This window comes from Centruroides vittatus, unplaced genomic scaffold, assembly GCF_030686945.1.
Source record: "Centruroides vittatus isolate TY-2023 unplaced genomic scaffold, ASM3068694v2 contig_350, whole genome shotgun sequence".
In the NCBI taxonomy this organism is placed as follows: domain Eukaryota; kingdom Metazoa; phylum Arthropoda; class Arachnida; order Scorpiones; family Buthidae; genus Centruroides; species Centruroides vittatus.
The window spans coordinates 517307-532002 of record NW_027122173.1 but is presented as its reverse complement, the minus strand read 5'-3'; the positions used below and the strand labels follow the sequence as shown (position 1 = coordinate 532002).

General features: G+C 29.5%; 1 protein-coding gene across 1 annotated transcript in view; it reads left to right on the top strand.

Moving 5' to 3' along the window:
- The window catches only part of cbc (crowded by cid), a 43907-nt gene that overhangs the window by 26745 nt on the left and 2466 nt on the right, over positions 1–14696 (top strand). The window contains exons 8-12 of the mRNA XM_067269436.1: positions 1955–2044; positions 3501–3601; positions 4993–5131; positions 7769–7849; positions 13007–13100. Coding sequence (XP_067125537.1) covers positions 1955–2044; positions 3501–3601; positions 4993–5131; positions 7769–7849; positions 13007–13100 — 505 coding nt within the window. The remainder of the gene's footprint in view (positions 1–1954; positions 2045–3500; positions 3602–4992; positions 5132–7768; positions 7850–13006; positions 13101–14696) is intronic.

Below are 14696 nucleotides of genomic sequence, written 5' to 3'. Positions count from 1 at the left end.
TTATTCTGAACTTATTTACCAATGACCAAAATTCTTTTCTATTTTTTGTATGTTGTAATTGTAGCTTAATTTTGGCTTGAAATAACTTTTTATTAGCTTTGCACAATGACTTATAACTTTTGTTTAATTTGCAATACTCTTCTAACAGATCTCTTGATTTATTTTTTGGAATCTTCTTAATAAACTATTTTGTTTTCTTTTTAACCACAAACAATTCGAATCAAACCATTGTTTATCAAATGGCTTTAATAAACAATTCATTCTCAATGTTCCACTTTGAGTTGCTGAAGCCAATAGTATTTCTAAGAATTCTGAATAAAAATTCCACACATCTAATAAAAACCTCATCTTCAGTAATTTATGTAATGAGGTGACTGACGAAACATATTTGTCAAGCTTATCCTGGTTCCATACATATCAAGTTTCCTGTAGTTTGCATGTCTCTATTTTACCCATGTTGAAATTAAATATTGCAGAAATAGGAAAATGGTCTGAACTGAATTTGTCCAAGATTTTAAAGTCTTTCAACTTGTCCAACAGATTAACATTTAATGCTACCAAGTCTATTACCAACATACCATTTGAAGAAACAAAAGTGAAATTTGCTGGATAGTCATTTGTGCAGTGATTGTTTAATATATGTAATCCATATGATTTGATCAATTGTAAATATTTTTGTCCTTTAAGGTTGCACACCATGTTGTTAGATTTATGAGAATTTGAAACTTGAATGTTAGGGCCATAATAGCCAGGAAAGTTATGCAACTTGTTGCTGGATTTTTTAATATTTTTAACAAATCTTTCTTAATATCACAATTATGGTATACACAGTGTTTAGCTACTGCTGAGTTGTCTAGGTTGTATTTTATTGCATTAATGTGTTCTTTAAATCTAAAGATTTAACAACATTTATAATCTTTGAAGATGTTTATACTGTACACAAAATAAAATGTCTGTATGAATATAAAAAGGAAGGCAACTATGATTGTTAACAGATAAAATGTGTTATTTAAGTATGTATTAAATATAGTTTAAATTATTGTAATCATTAATCGTAATGTTTGTAATGAAAACCAATTATATTTTATACTCCTGTAAAGTACAATTTGTAACAAACATGGCTGAAAAGTGACATATAAATTGTCCAAAATGCATACCATCATTATAATAAACCAATGTTCACCCATTTCTATGTGATTTCTCCAGTGCATCAATAGTGTGTGATAGTGCTCACATATTCAATTATTGTAATATAAGGAGAAAAAGCAAATCACTAAATAGATTTTTTTTCTTTAAATGATGCCAAAAGATGCACCCCAACTTAAGGAATCTGCTTTTGTATCAAACTCAATTTTGCCAATTTATCAGATACAATATTTTCCCATACAAGGATCATTTAGTGTATTATATTTTCATATGGATACATAAAAATGACAAAAAGTCTCTACTTTTGGCTTATCTGATTGCATATGCCACTACGCTATTAAGGCCATCAAAAAACTTGCTTTTTTTCCAACAAGTTGCTACGGTTGGCAATAAGGGATAGCAAAGACAAGGTGTGGGAATTTGATTGGGCTGCAGGGGTAAAACATGGAAACCTTGACATGGAAGATGATCTGTATATGAAGATGCTAATGAAGCAAATCATTTTTATGTGTAATTATGCATATAATTAGATTGAAATCTTATTTAAAACATATTTTTTAGTGTTAAATATTATAGAAAATCAATTAAACTGTTATAAAAATTTATGCAAAATATAGCTCCCTCATTCTGCTTTATTGGTAAATAACTGGAAATGGTTTGGTATACACTTATTTCATGGTTTCATTAAGCAACCTACAGTGGATTAGATATTGCTTTATCTGCCTTTGGATTGCTTTACTTATAATGCATTTGTTATATTATTTTAAAATTTTTTATTTGGTATTAATAACCAGTTAAATTTTTTTAGCAAGCGTCAGTGGTGTAATCATCAATACCTGTGGTTGGGTGAAAGAAGAAGGTTATAAAGCGATATGCCATACTGCTCTTGCATTTGAAGGTATGTAAAAGTTACGCAAATAAATTACACCTAATCAAATAAAAACCATTTATCCAGCAGATGAATGTGTTAGGGTATTATTTCTGTTTTATGAGATGACAAGTTCAAATCCCACTTTGGGCACAGATGTTTGTGTTTATTGGATTTTAATGTGGATTTTTGTTTAGAGGTACTTTAAAATCACTAAGGTAAGTGGTGGGACATTGCTTGTGACATTTTAACAAAATTAAAAGCAACTGATATTTAAGCATTATATGTAGTTATTTTTTTATATTTGCTGTAAAATGTTTGATTTAAAATAATTTATTTTTCTCAATTGGTTTTATTCCATTAATAAAAAATGTATATTATTTTTAAAATTGATGGTGTTACCATTTTAAAAACAACAAAAATGCAAAAACATTTCTTTTAAAATGAATTGTAAGAGACAATTTTAAAAATTAGCTGTGTATTTCTTATGCATCATTCATATCAATCAAATATTATTGTAAAGAATGGAATACTTTATATTTATTATTAAATACAGGTACTCCTCACTTTACGACCGAGTTCTGTTCTGACGATTATGTCATTAAGCGAATTGGTCGATAAGCGAGGAGCATGCATTGGGAATATAGGATCATTATAAAATTATACAAATTATGCAACAAACTTTGAATTTATTCATAAAAGCACATGCATATGTACATATTATCATTTGTCGGAATGAAACTGACTGAAAAACCAGATAGCAAGCCTATTATAGTATGCTTAGTGCACGTGTCACTATTTGCCACTGACCGACACTCAAGCTGAGAAAGGGGATTCCCCGAATTGCAGGTCGAAACTCGAGTGGTCGTTAAGCAGATATGTTGTAAAGTGAGGAGTACCTATATTTAATTCTGGAAATTGTAATTTTCTGCATCTACATACTATATAAGGACCCATTTAAATAAGGTTCTGCATCATGCAAAGAAAATGTAAAGAGTACTTTGTCAACAAAGACAAAAGAACATCATAGAATACAGTTCATTTTACATATCTTGGGTGGGTATAGACAGGACTCTAAATGTTTTAAAACAGTTAAGGCTCCATGACTTTGTGACTTCTTGTAACATTACAAATGTTTAGAAAAGATTAAAGAAATTTTAATTATATTAATAAACACATCTCACAATATGCAGAAGATGAAAGACAATGCTTTGCTCAAGATCAAGTTTTTCTTCCACAAACTTCTAAATTAGTTTATTTAATTCAAAATTAATTATTAATAATGGAAACTTTATCAACTATGATTAGGCTAAATTGTATTATAGACTGTAAATAATCCAATAATAAGGTCTTTGGTTAAATAAATTTATTATTTTTTTTTTAACATTTTCCATGAATGAGCTGTTGAAAATGTAATATTTTATAAAACAAAAAAAGTATTCAAATGTGAAGTGTTGAATGTACTTACTTTTTATTTTTATTCCAGTTGATGTTATTTTAGTTTTGGATCAAGAAAGATTATATAGTGAACTATTTAGAGACATGCCACCTTTTGTGAAAGTTGTTTTAGTTCCAAAGTCTGGTGGTGTAAGTATTTAAAATTTTGTAGATTTTTTTAAGCACACACAGTTTTTCATGTAAGTGTAACCACATACAATAAGTACTGTAGTGCAATACTGTGAAAGTAAATTAATTTACTCAAAATGCAATGTAATGTTATATATATATATAGCCTAGTTTCAATTTCCCAAATTTTGGTCTCTGTGTATTATATTCTGTGGTATGTTAAATAGTTGTTAAAAAAACACATTGTTGTTTTTTTTTAACAACTGTTTTGGATAATCTCATACCAGATAATTGAGTTTCTACTTTATTACTATTATGATGATATATATATATATGTATAAGTCAATATGTGTGATATGATTAAATATGTAATAATAATAATAATTATTGATTAAAAATCACATATTCAGAAAATTTAAAAATTTGAGACCAAGTTATCTGTAAATTTTGTTCTCTGGGTTAAATTTTTTTAAACTCAAGTTAATTCTGGTGTTGACACTCATTCTAATAACTTTTTGTTTTAAATTTGATCCATGTTTGTAATTAATTTTTAATTTTAAAATGTATTCATCATATTGTAGGGATAAATAAATGTAGTTTTCATTAGAAAATGTTCAACATTTATTGAAGACTGTGACTGAGAATTTTTAATATTTAGAAAATTTAAGAAACTTTTAAGAAAAACATAATGTTTAAAATTTTAAAAGTGACATAAAAATATTTATAGTATCGAATTTTTCATGTCATATGAAATATTTTTATGTCACTTTTAACATATTTAATCATATCACACATATTGACTTATACATATATATATATATCATCATAATAGTAATAAAGTAGAAACTCAATTATCTGGTATGAGATTATCCAAAACAGTTGTTAAAAAAAAACAACAATGTGTTTTTTTAACAACTATTTAACATACCACAGAATATAATACACAGAGACCAAAATTTGGGAAATTGAAACTAGGCTATATATATATATAACATTACATTGCATTTTGAGTAAATTAATTTACTTTCACAGTATTGCATTACAGTATTTATTGTTCATAAAGTTTGCATAGTGCTTGATGTACCCAAAACACAGAAGCAAACATGTTTCTGGATTATCAGAAATTTCATTTATCCAAAAGATCCCTGGTCCCATCAAATTCAGATAATCGATTTTTCATTGTAATAACATTTTGAACATTACTTTTATTAATATAGGATGAAAATTTGATTAAATGAAACATTATTAAATTATCTTGAAAGCAGTGTTATATAGATTTTATTTTTTAATAATAATTCTTGCCTAAATAAGAATCAAAATATCTTTTGTATACAAAATGATTGAGTTGTCTTTTATTTTAATGGTTTTATAGTCAAAAACCCATAATACAAGATTTTTTTTTTTGTCATTAGGTTGTTGAAAGAAGTCAAAGGTCAAGAGCCGAAGCAAGAGATAATCGTGTTAGAGAATACTTCTATGGATTAAGAACTCCACTATATCCACATTCTTTTGATGTGAGATTTAGTGATATCAAGATATATAAAATTGGAGGTAGTTTTTATTAAACTGTTGTTTATTTTTTATGTTTATGTCGTTATGTTATTTTATAATTCATTGTTTTGTTGTAAATAAATTAAACTTCAGATTTAATAAGTACAGTCAAACCTTGGTTTGTGAATTTAATTTGTTTCTAAAAGTTGTTTGGAAACCAATTTGTTCTGAAACCAAAACAAATTTTCTTATAAGAAACAATGTAAAATGCATTAAACTGTTCCTGACCCCCAAAATAAAGCCCTTTTTTTTAGCTACATTTCATGGTTTCATGCATAAAAACTTGTAGGTGTGACTAGCAATGAGAAAGACTTGATGGTTACAACAAACTGTTTACTTGATACAAAAAGAGCTTACAAAATTTCTTCAATCTTAGAAGTTTAAAGTTAATGGTGGCCTTTGGGTCTTTCTCTGCTTTCTAAGATAGTCTCAAATGTCCCTGGTTAGCAAGTGAGCATTCCTTCACAGCCCCCAGGGTAATGCATTCCATTTTGACTTCCAGTGATGGGAAAATGTTGATCCAAGGAAGGAAGAGAGATGAAGATAGGCACACAACAAATGGTATGAGACTTGGAATTTTCAGGAGAAGAAGCCTTGAAATTTAGGTGGTTGTTATTTTCTGTCCCTGATTGCCCATTCCAATTGGTTGCTTTTCTTCATTCTCACTTTCTAAGTGGTTGTTCACTCAACTCCCTCATGGGAGAGGTCAAAATTGACATTTAATCTGATCACAACTGGAGATGGTTCAAAAACTACAACATACTTCAAAAATGATTTTCATTTTTGAAGCATGTTGTAGCTTTTGTTAAGGAAAATTCCTTCTTTGTGATATCATTAACTATACAAAGCAATCTTTATCTTAAAAGAGCTTTTTTAATTCTACAGATTAAGAGGCATAGTAAAGAAAATAAAGGAATTGTGAAACACATTTATTATGATCATAACATCATAATAAACATGTTTTATTGAAGCGGAGCATTAACAAAGCCTCTTCTATGAGACTTACACAATTGTGTTCGTTCTCAAAATCCATTCTATAGATTTTGATTCAACTTTGCCATTTTTCATTAATTGCAATGCGGAATCCAAAAATGCTATAAAAAATGGGTGTTCACGACTTCATTTTTGAGATATAAAGTTGTCTTGCGGGCACACGTGACAAAGCGATATTGCATGAATTGACAGACAGCCAATCACTAACACATCTTGTATGGACTTATAGAATTGAGTTTGTTCTCAAAATTTAATGGATCGATTTTGATAAGACTTTGCCATTTTCCATTAATTGAGACAAGGAATCCAGAAATGTAATGTGGATCCATTTAAATGTAAAAAAATCCAGCAACAAATTGCTTAACTTTCCCAGCAACATTTAAAATTCTGCTGGCACTATCTGTTACGATATTTCATTAAAAAAACTGTTTACGTTTTTAATTATTATAAAATGGCAAAAAGCTTAATTTTGAGGGTAGGAATGGGTTTTATAAAAAAAATTGTAAATGCTAATAATGAGTAAAATCGTCATTAAGTCTGACCCTATTCGAGATATGACACACGACCACGCTTTATCTCTTCACCCCATTTGACCTTAAACCACCAAAATTTAATAGCATGAATCTTTCTAATACACAAACCTCCCTGCAAAATTTCAAAAATTTTTAAAAACACAGGAGTTATTAAGCTTCAAAGAGGGCAAACAAAATTGTGCCCTACACACATACATATGTACACATTAACATCCATACATACAGGGAAAGAACTCTGAATGTTTTTACATTTCTTGACATTTCAAGGTTCCTAAGTCCAAAAATGTGAAAATCTTGGAGTGGTCATTTTTTGACCAATTGCCATAATTTCCCTCTGTTATATATAACAGCCAGGAAAATAAAAATAGGAGTCCATGACTTTGTTTTTGATATACAAAGGTATTTGTGACAATGTCCATGCTCTCTAATGCATTGAGTCCACCTAACGGAATTTAGGCCTAGGAATCAAAAATAAAAATAGTATTATCTGTGCCTAACAGAAAATAGGTGCGAAAAAAGAACAAAGCAATTGCCATCAACTACTTTGTTCTTGAATTGTCTCTTTGTACCTGGCCGTGCAAGGATTGTCTCCCCTGTGGTCTGCTGGTATGAGGATAGCCTCTTTTGTGGTGGCAAGTGCAAAGTTCCTCTCCATGTTCATTAGGTAGTGTACAAGAATTGTCTCTTCTGTGCCTAACACAGGTGCAGAGAAGGGATCACTTCTTTCCTTCTGGCTTTGCTTCAATTCTATTGTGATACAACAAAGTCACATGATATCTTAGTAATTCTTATAATGCACATGAATGACTTATCATTATTTATATGCATTACAGGAATAAAAAAAAATATATATATATGTTTATATACACACATATTTGTGTAATGGTTGCTCTCTTATTGATTAAATTAAATTATGATTTAAGAAATATATTTTATTAATATTCTGTTTATTTTTTCCTTTGTGAATAAAAATTCAAAGCAAACAATGTATAAATTTTATATTTTTTGATTATTTTGTGCATTATTAATAAAAATAAATCTTTTTATCAAAATTGATTAAACTAATTATGTAAATGATATATTTTGTTAACTGGATGGCCTTATTTTCTAGCACCTTCTCTCCCTGATTCATGTATGCCATTAGGAATGAAAGCAGAAGATAATCATACTAAAGTTGTTCCTGTCGCTTGTTGTAAGTAATTAAATATTACTATATTAACCCTTAGCCTGCTGTTTGCCATGCCCCCTTGTTTACATTTATTTTGTAAAATGGCCAAGGGCAAAATAGGTGAATTAGGCAATATTATTTTAAAAATTCACCAAAAATTAAATTATTATTTTATTCTTATGAAAAAAATCACATATATTTATCAATATAGTTATAGTTATTTAAATACGACATTTTTCAATAAAGTTTGTTTGAAAAATTTATGAGAAAAAAAATAATATATTCTAACTGACAAAGTAACAAATTTTCAAACTTGAAAATTTGTTACTTTTTGTCAAAATTAACATTGTCTGGTTACTTCATTCGTATTGTCACTGAGCCAGAACAACATAGAATATTGTTCTGTACTATTTGATATAACATTTATGCATGTACGTTTATTCGTTGTGAAATTATCGCACATTATATCAAACATTTATTTGAAATCTGAACTTTATTCTGCTTTCAACTAATATAATGAACTAATATACTTTATTTATTTCATATCAAACAAGATTATATATTTTTGTAATAAACATATGATTACAAGTAGCAATAGATGTAACATTTGCTGATATTTTAGATTTAAAAAAAAAATAAAAATTAAAAAAATATATAAAATATCAGAACTGAAGGTTCTGATATTTATATATTTATTTATATAAATATCAGAACTGATAACTGAATATTTATAATGCATTAACATATAGCTGAATAAACTTATTATAGCATTAAGAACTTATTATAGTAATATTATTGCATGAATATGCTAAAAATGAAATAAAATAATATCAGAAAATGAAAAATTAAAATAAATTCATGTATATGTTACTGTAAAAGTCTGAAGACCGATAACTCTTAGAAATTACTGGTAAATCTGGATAGTTACCGATATTGAGTGTTAAAAGTCCGAAATTCCTTATAAAATGTTGTTCAATATTTATGACCAAAGTTGTTATTGATTTTGCATTGATCTTTGCTTGGTCTACATCCAGTACTTTGATTCCTACATTCTGTCCAACTGATGGTTTTGAAATTTTGTTACAAGAAACTGTTTTCATTTTCTTTGCTTGCATTTCAAGGCCTTCTTTGGCAGTCTTTCAAAACAGCATCACTTTTGGCTTTGTTAGAATTTGTCAGTCATGTTACAACTCTCAGGAGATAATGGTCTTTGGTCTCAATTTCAACTAATGTCAAAGGCTATGTTACTGCTGCCTCTATCTGCTCCAACTGTATTTTCTTTCTGCCTCCTGCAGCTTTATTCTCTGCTCAAATTGTATTTCCCAGCTATGTTCATCCATTTCCAATGTTTAACATTTTTTTCCAAATCTTTAGTGTATGTTGTTTACTAAAATCACATTGAATAATTGAACATATGAAGTTATGTTTGATGTTCCATTTTCATTGGAATATCAAACATAACTTCATTTGTTGGACATTTGATCTGTTCTTCATTGATTGCACAAACAAAATTAAACTTTAAAAAGCCTTCAGGCCATTTTGAAGTTTTATTTGTTTTTGTCCAACTTGATAACACATTTCCAATGTCCTTTTTTTTAAAAAAAAACTTTAAAAATTCTTTTAAGGTATAATCATTTAATCTTCATGTCCAAGGTAATGTGCAAATAGTAACACATCCAGTTATCTATACCAATTTTAACAGGAGATATTTTATGCAGAAGACAACTTTATTCTTATTTATTTCTATTAATAATAAATAATGTTGTCAAGTAAAATCTGTCTTGTGTTAAAATGTTATAAAGGTTCCAATTAAATGAGTATATCTTAAAAGAATTTTTAAAGTTTTTAAAAAATTTTTAACTGATTCAGAGACTTAAACATGTTTGAGCAAAGTTTTTAAGAATATAATAATTTCGATGTCCTGATTTGCACATTCAACCAATTCCCAAGATCGACTGTGCCTCAGTTTTCCATGAACTATCTTTATATCAGCCCATATGCCACGTAAAAATTAGATAACTTGATTGCAAAACTCTCTACCATTGTCTAAATGTAGGATATTGGGTGCACCAAAAGTTGTGAAAATATTCAAAAGATGATATACAACTTCCTCAGTCCTTTTTGATTTTAATGCTCAGAGAATAACAAATTCTGTCAAATGATTCCGGTATACCAATGTGAACTTCATTCTTATACTTGTGATTCAGTTCCATAGCCATCTGAGTTCTTCCACCATGACCAATCTATATATATAATCGAGACAAGTTGATGATGATAATAATAATAATAATAATCATCATCAGCACAGAGCCCAAACGGTTAGGAGTTGAAAGTTGAAATTTGGTACACAGTTAGGGTACGTCACAAGAACGCACACTAAGAAGGGATTTTTCGAAATTCCTCCCCATGGGGAGAGGGACAGGATTAAGGCTTAGCATTTCCATCAACAATGGAAGTGTTAGGCAACAATGGAATTGTTAAGAGAAAGCGACGTGCAAGAAACAGATGCAGTTTTTACGGGAAATCGAACATATTTTTAGACCTATGTAAAAATTCTGTAATTAGTCTCGAAACGGGGGGACCCAATTCTTGCATTCTGTGAAAACGGGTAAGGTTGACTATAACGTAATAATCTTAATTTTTGCTAAAACGGTTAGTTGAAATTTGGTACACAGGGTACCAAATTTAAGTACCAAAGTGTTAAGTAACAATGGAGAACAAGAGAAAGCAACATGCAAGATTTATAGGCACTGGAGGAAAAAAAGAAAAAGAGTAATATGTTAGAATATATTCGATTTTCAAATTTAAACAGATTAGTTCGGTTTTTCTCGATCTTTCTTCTTTAGAACATTCAATGAAAATCGAACGATATAATCAGAACACGTCCTGAAAATCGAACGATATTAGAACATTCGATTTTCAAATTCGACCTTTTTTTAGAAATACTTAGTTTGTTGATGAAATTACTCTTTTTCTTTTGTGACTATAATGTAATAATCTTAATCTTCGCTATCGTTACTTTTGCCCGAGCAATGCCGGGCCTACCTGCTAGTAGCAATATAAGCTTCATGTATCATGTTAAACAGTTCATGAAAACAAACCAAAGTAAAGAATTTCTTCTTTTCCAGTTGAAACTGGTGCTATTAGTTTCTCTTCACCCCAATATTGAGAACATTATGCCTCTTCGGACATCTATAGCAAACAGATTTTTTACTGGTTACATTTTTTGCATCTCACTTTTTTACAAAAGTTTTTACAATATGTAGTGAATGGTTGGTTAGGGATTGGCTTCACAGTAGGGATAGTGAAATTCATACTATTAGTAAAATATGTAATTTTATAAATTGCTTTATAATTATTCTATTTGATGGCTTGTAAGATACACTTGTCTTGTCTTAGAAGCTGAATGTGGCAATACAACAAATAATGATTAAGATCTTGATGAGCATGTCAGTAATAAATCTGATAAAATAAACTTTTTCTTCTTTTAACTGAAGATTATGAATGAACACATGACTGGATGCAGTCATATAGCATTCTAGAGCTGAGGAGGAATACTTAGGTACTTGAAATGTATTTTTTAAGGCACAGTAAAATATCAATAAAAAAGAATAAAGATGTGTTTTTATTTTGTTATTGGTAAACTATTGCCTTGTTTAAAAAACCAAGTATTTGAGGAAATTAGATGCAAAAGGTAATATGTCCATTTAAAAAAAAAAATGAAAAACCTATTTATGATCAATAAAGAAGTGGCATTTAGATCATAAAACTAGAATTTACTAAAAACACAATAAACCTCATATTTGCTTATGAAACATGATGGCTCAATGTAAATAGTAACACATCCAGAGTATGAATGTGAGTAAAACTAAGCAATTATCAATTTTTCTTAATGGTCATATTATTAACATAGAGAAATATTCACATGAAGAGGCGTTAAAGAACATTAAAATAAATGTTTTATTTTCTTGCAAGCGCTTTCGACATATTTAAAAACGTCATCTTCAGGCAGAAATAGAATTCGAACAAACTTTTTTTTTTGAAAATTTTTAGAACAAAACGGCATTAGCCACATGGAACATAACAAGTTTAAAATAAGAGAACACAACATTATATTTAAAAACGTATGCGTAACAATGTCGCGCATGCATCCTGCCGTGCAAAACCACAAACGACGTTAGCCATTTAGAACATGACGCAAACTTGAACTTAAATTTAAATTTGCGTAACATCGACACGCATGCGTTTAGAGCGCAGAGAACAGGAACGGCAATTGGCCGTTTTTAACAAAAAAGGTTAAAAAGGTTAAAAATAATAAAGTTTACAGAAATAATTAAATACGTGTAACATCTTCGCGCACGCACCTTACCGCACAAGGATGGCATGGATATTGAAACGGACTTAATGCAGGTGTTTTATCTGTTTGTATAGATTGATCCAAGTGCCGGGCAACTCAAGAGTGGGAGAATTACAAGGAAACAGCAGTGTGGTGAAGAGGGCCTCCCAAATGTGCACCAATCTCTTTTCATCACAGCACTTGAGCATCATACCAGAAATGTAACTCCTCAATATCCTGCTCATCTATATCTCCTAGTCCTGCTGTATCGATTAGGTTGAGTTTGGTCAACTTAACGATACAGCAATGGGCTCTTCTTGTTGAGAATTCTTGGATACCTTCAGCCATAACTTCTTCCACACTTCATTCCTGCATTTATCAGTTAATTCTGCTAAGCGAAGCTCCTATGGCATCCATGATGTTATATTTTTTCCAAAATTACACCAAACAAATATAGATTTAAAGAAAGTGCACCTTTTTGCCACCTTTTGCTGATAGGTTTGTGTTTGCAAATAATCGTATTATATACGAATCAATGAAATGCCGCGATAGTTTGAATCAGTGTAAATTTTGAGCTTTTTCTTAGGCTTTGAGCAGACCATTATATCGAATCAGCGTTAAGTGAGGCAGCATTAAGCGGGGTCTTACTATATTTGATACAGATGCAAGATTTGTTTTATAATTATTTAATAATGTAATATTCTTATACTAAGATTTAAAAAAAAAAAATTTCTATATTTGAAATTGAATAATAATTATTTTTGATGATGATAAATATGTTTTGTGAAATTTTAAGTGCTTTTGTTTTATATAATTTTGTTTAAAAATTATTATACTTTATATAGCAGCCAATTTACTTCATTGTGTCTTGAGTGTTAGTTTTGCTGGAAGTATAGAAGAAGATATTATTCAGACAAATGTTGCAGGCTTCATTTGTGTGTAAGAAAATTTTTAATGCTTATTATTTTTTCTGATAATTAGGATTAAATTGAATAATGATATTAAATAATTAGTATTATAAGTTTATTCTTTGTTGTATTACCAAGAAAATAGAACTCTGAAAAAAAAAAAATCATAAACTAACAATAACAAAAAGTCATAAATGACAATAACACTTTTTTATATAACTAGCAGTTTTATTTTGAAATGATCATTATAGGTTATAGCAGCTCATATGCTAGACTTCTATCTATATTTCAACTTTTTGATTTATTCAACTTTCATTTATTATTTAAATGAACCTGTATAAAATTCCATAAATCCTATAATTGAACTTGAATTAGATTATTTTAAATTGGTATTACCCACTTCTGTTGCAATAGTTCATCATCAGTATTTTACCTTGTTCTTTTCTCTCTTTGTTCATCCTTCAACAATAGTGTGAGGGGCTGGCTGTGGTTATCGAGTAGGAATGTACTCATATACCACTTATTCGGCTACTAGTCTGTTGGACTAGCCCTTTGCATCGAAGGATGGCAATTATAGTGTTTATTATAAAAGACGTACAATCATATAATCTTGTCTCCCATCAGGATTCCCGACACCAGATAGTCAATTTATCGTGGACTAACACGCGTAAACTATTATAGATGATAATATTTAAAATAGGGGGCTATTTTTAACAATAGATGCCTTTAAGATAAAGAATGAGTGGAACTCCAAATCTGTATATATAACCCATTGAACATGTGTCTGTCCATCCATGTAACGTTATGCCAAAAATGGGCACTAGAGGCACCCTTATCATGTGTCATATTTCAAACATTTAAATTAACAATATAAAGTTTAGTTTTTAAGATAAAGAATTGTGTACATTTATATATATTAAGTGCGTCAAACATGCCTCATTGGAATTTGTAATGCTGCTAGAATGCCCACTAGGGGGCATCCCAGGCTACTAGTATAATATATATAAATATTATTTATTATACTATAGTGAGAAAATATATATGATAGTCACAAGTATTATAAAATGCAAGAATATCATATCAAAGAATCTAAAATTAACTTATTCGTTACATCTAATACGAATGCTGCACAAGAGAGAGAGTTTACAATCATTCTAAATATTATACTACCTTCACTTGAGGTTTGATATTAAATATCAATATGTTGATAAGTATTCTGGAGAATGTGGAACGGGAGAATCAATCTTCTGTGTGCTCAGTATACATTATGGTTTGTCTTCTAAATGATGTCTTCAAAACTATGGAAGACTGACTAGTTTTTATGGCAATTTCTGTCTTCTAAGAACTGCACTTATGTGGCCAGTTTGGGTCTTGTTGAAAAACAAGACCTCTGATGAACTGTGCGAATTATTATGGTGAATTCTGTCTTCTAAGAATTGCGTGAAAAGGCAGGAAATCTACCCATTTTTATAGGGACCGCTTGATAACTGACTCAGCGTCATAGGACAGTGAGTAGTTTTTAGTCAGCCAAGAAAGGAAGTTCATTTCCTCCCTTTCTCAGAAACAAAAAATCTACATCCTTTTTGTTAAAATTTTATCAAAGAAATAAAATATTTTGTTATAATAT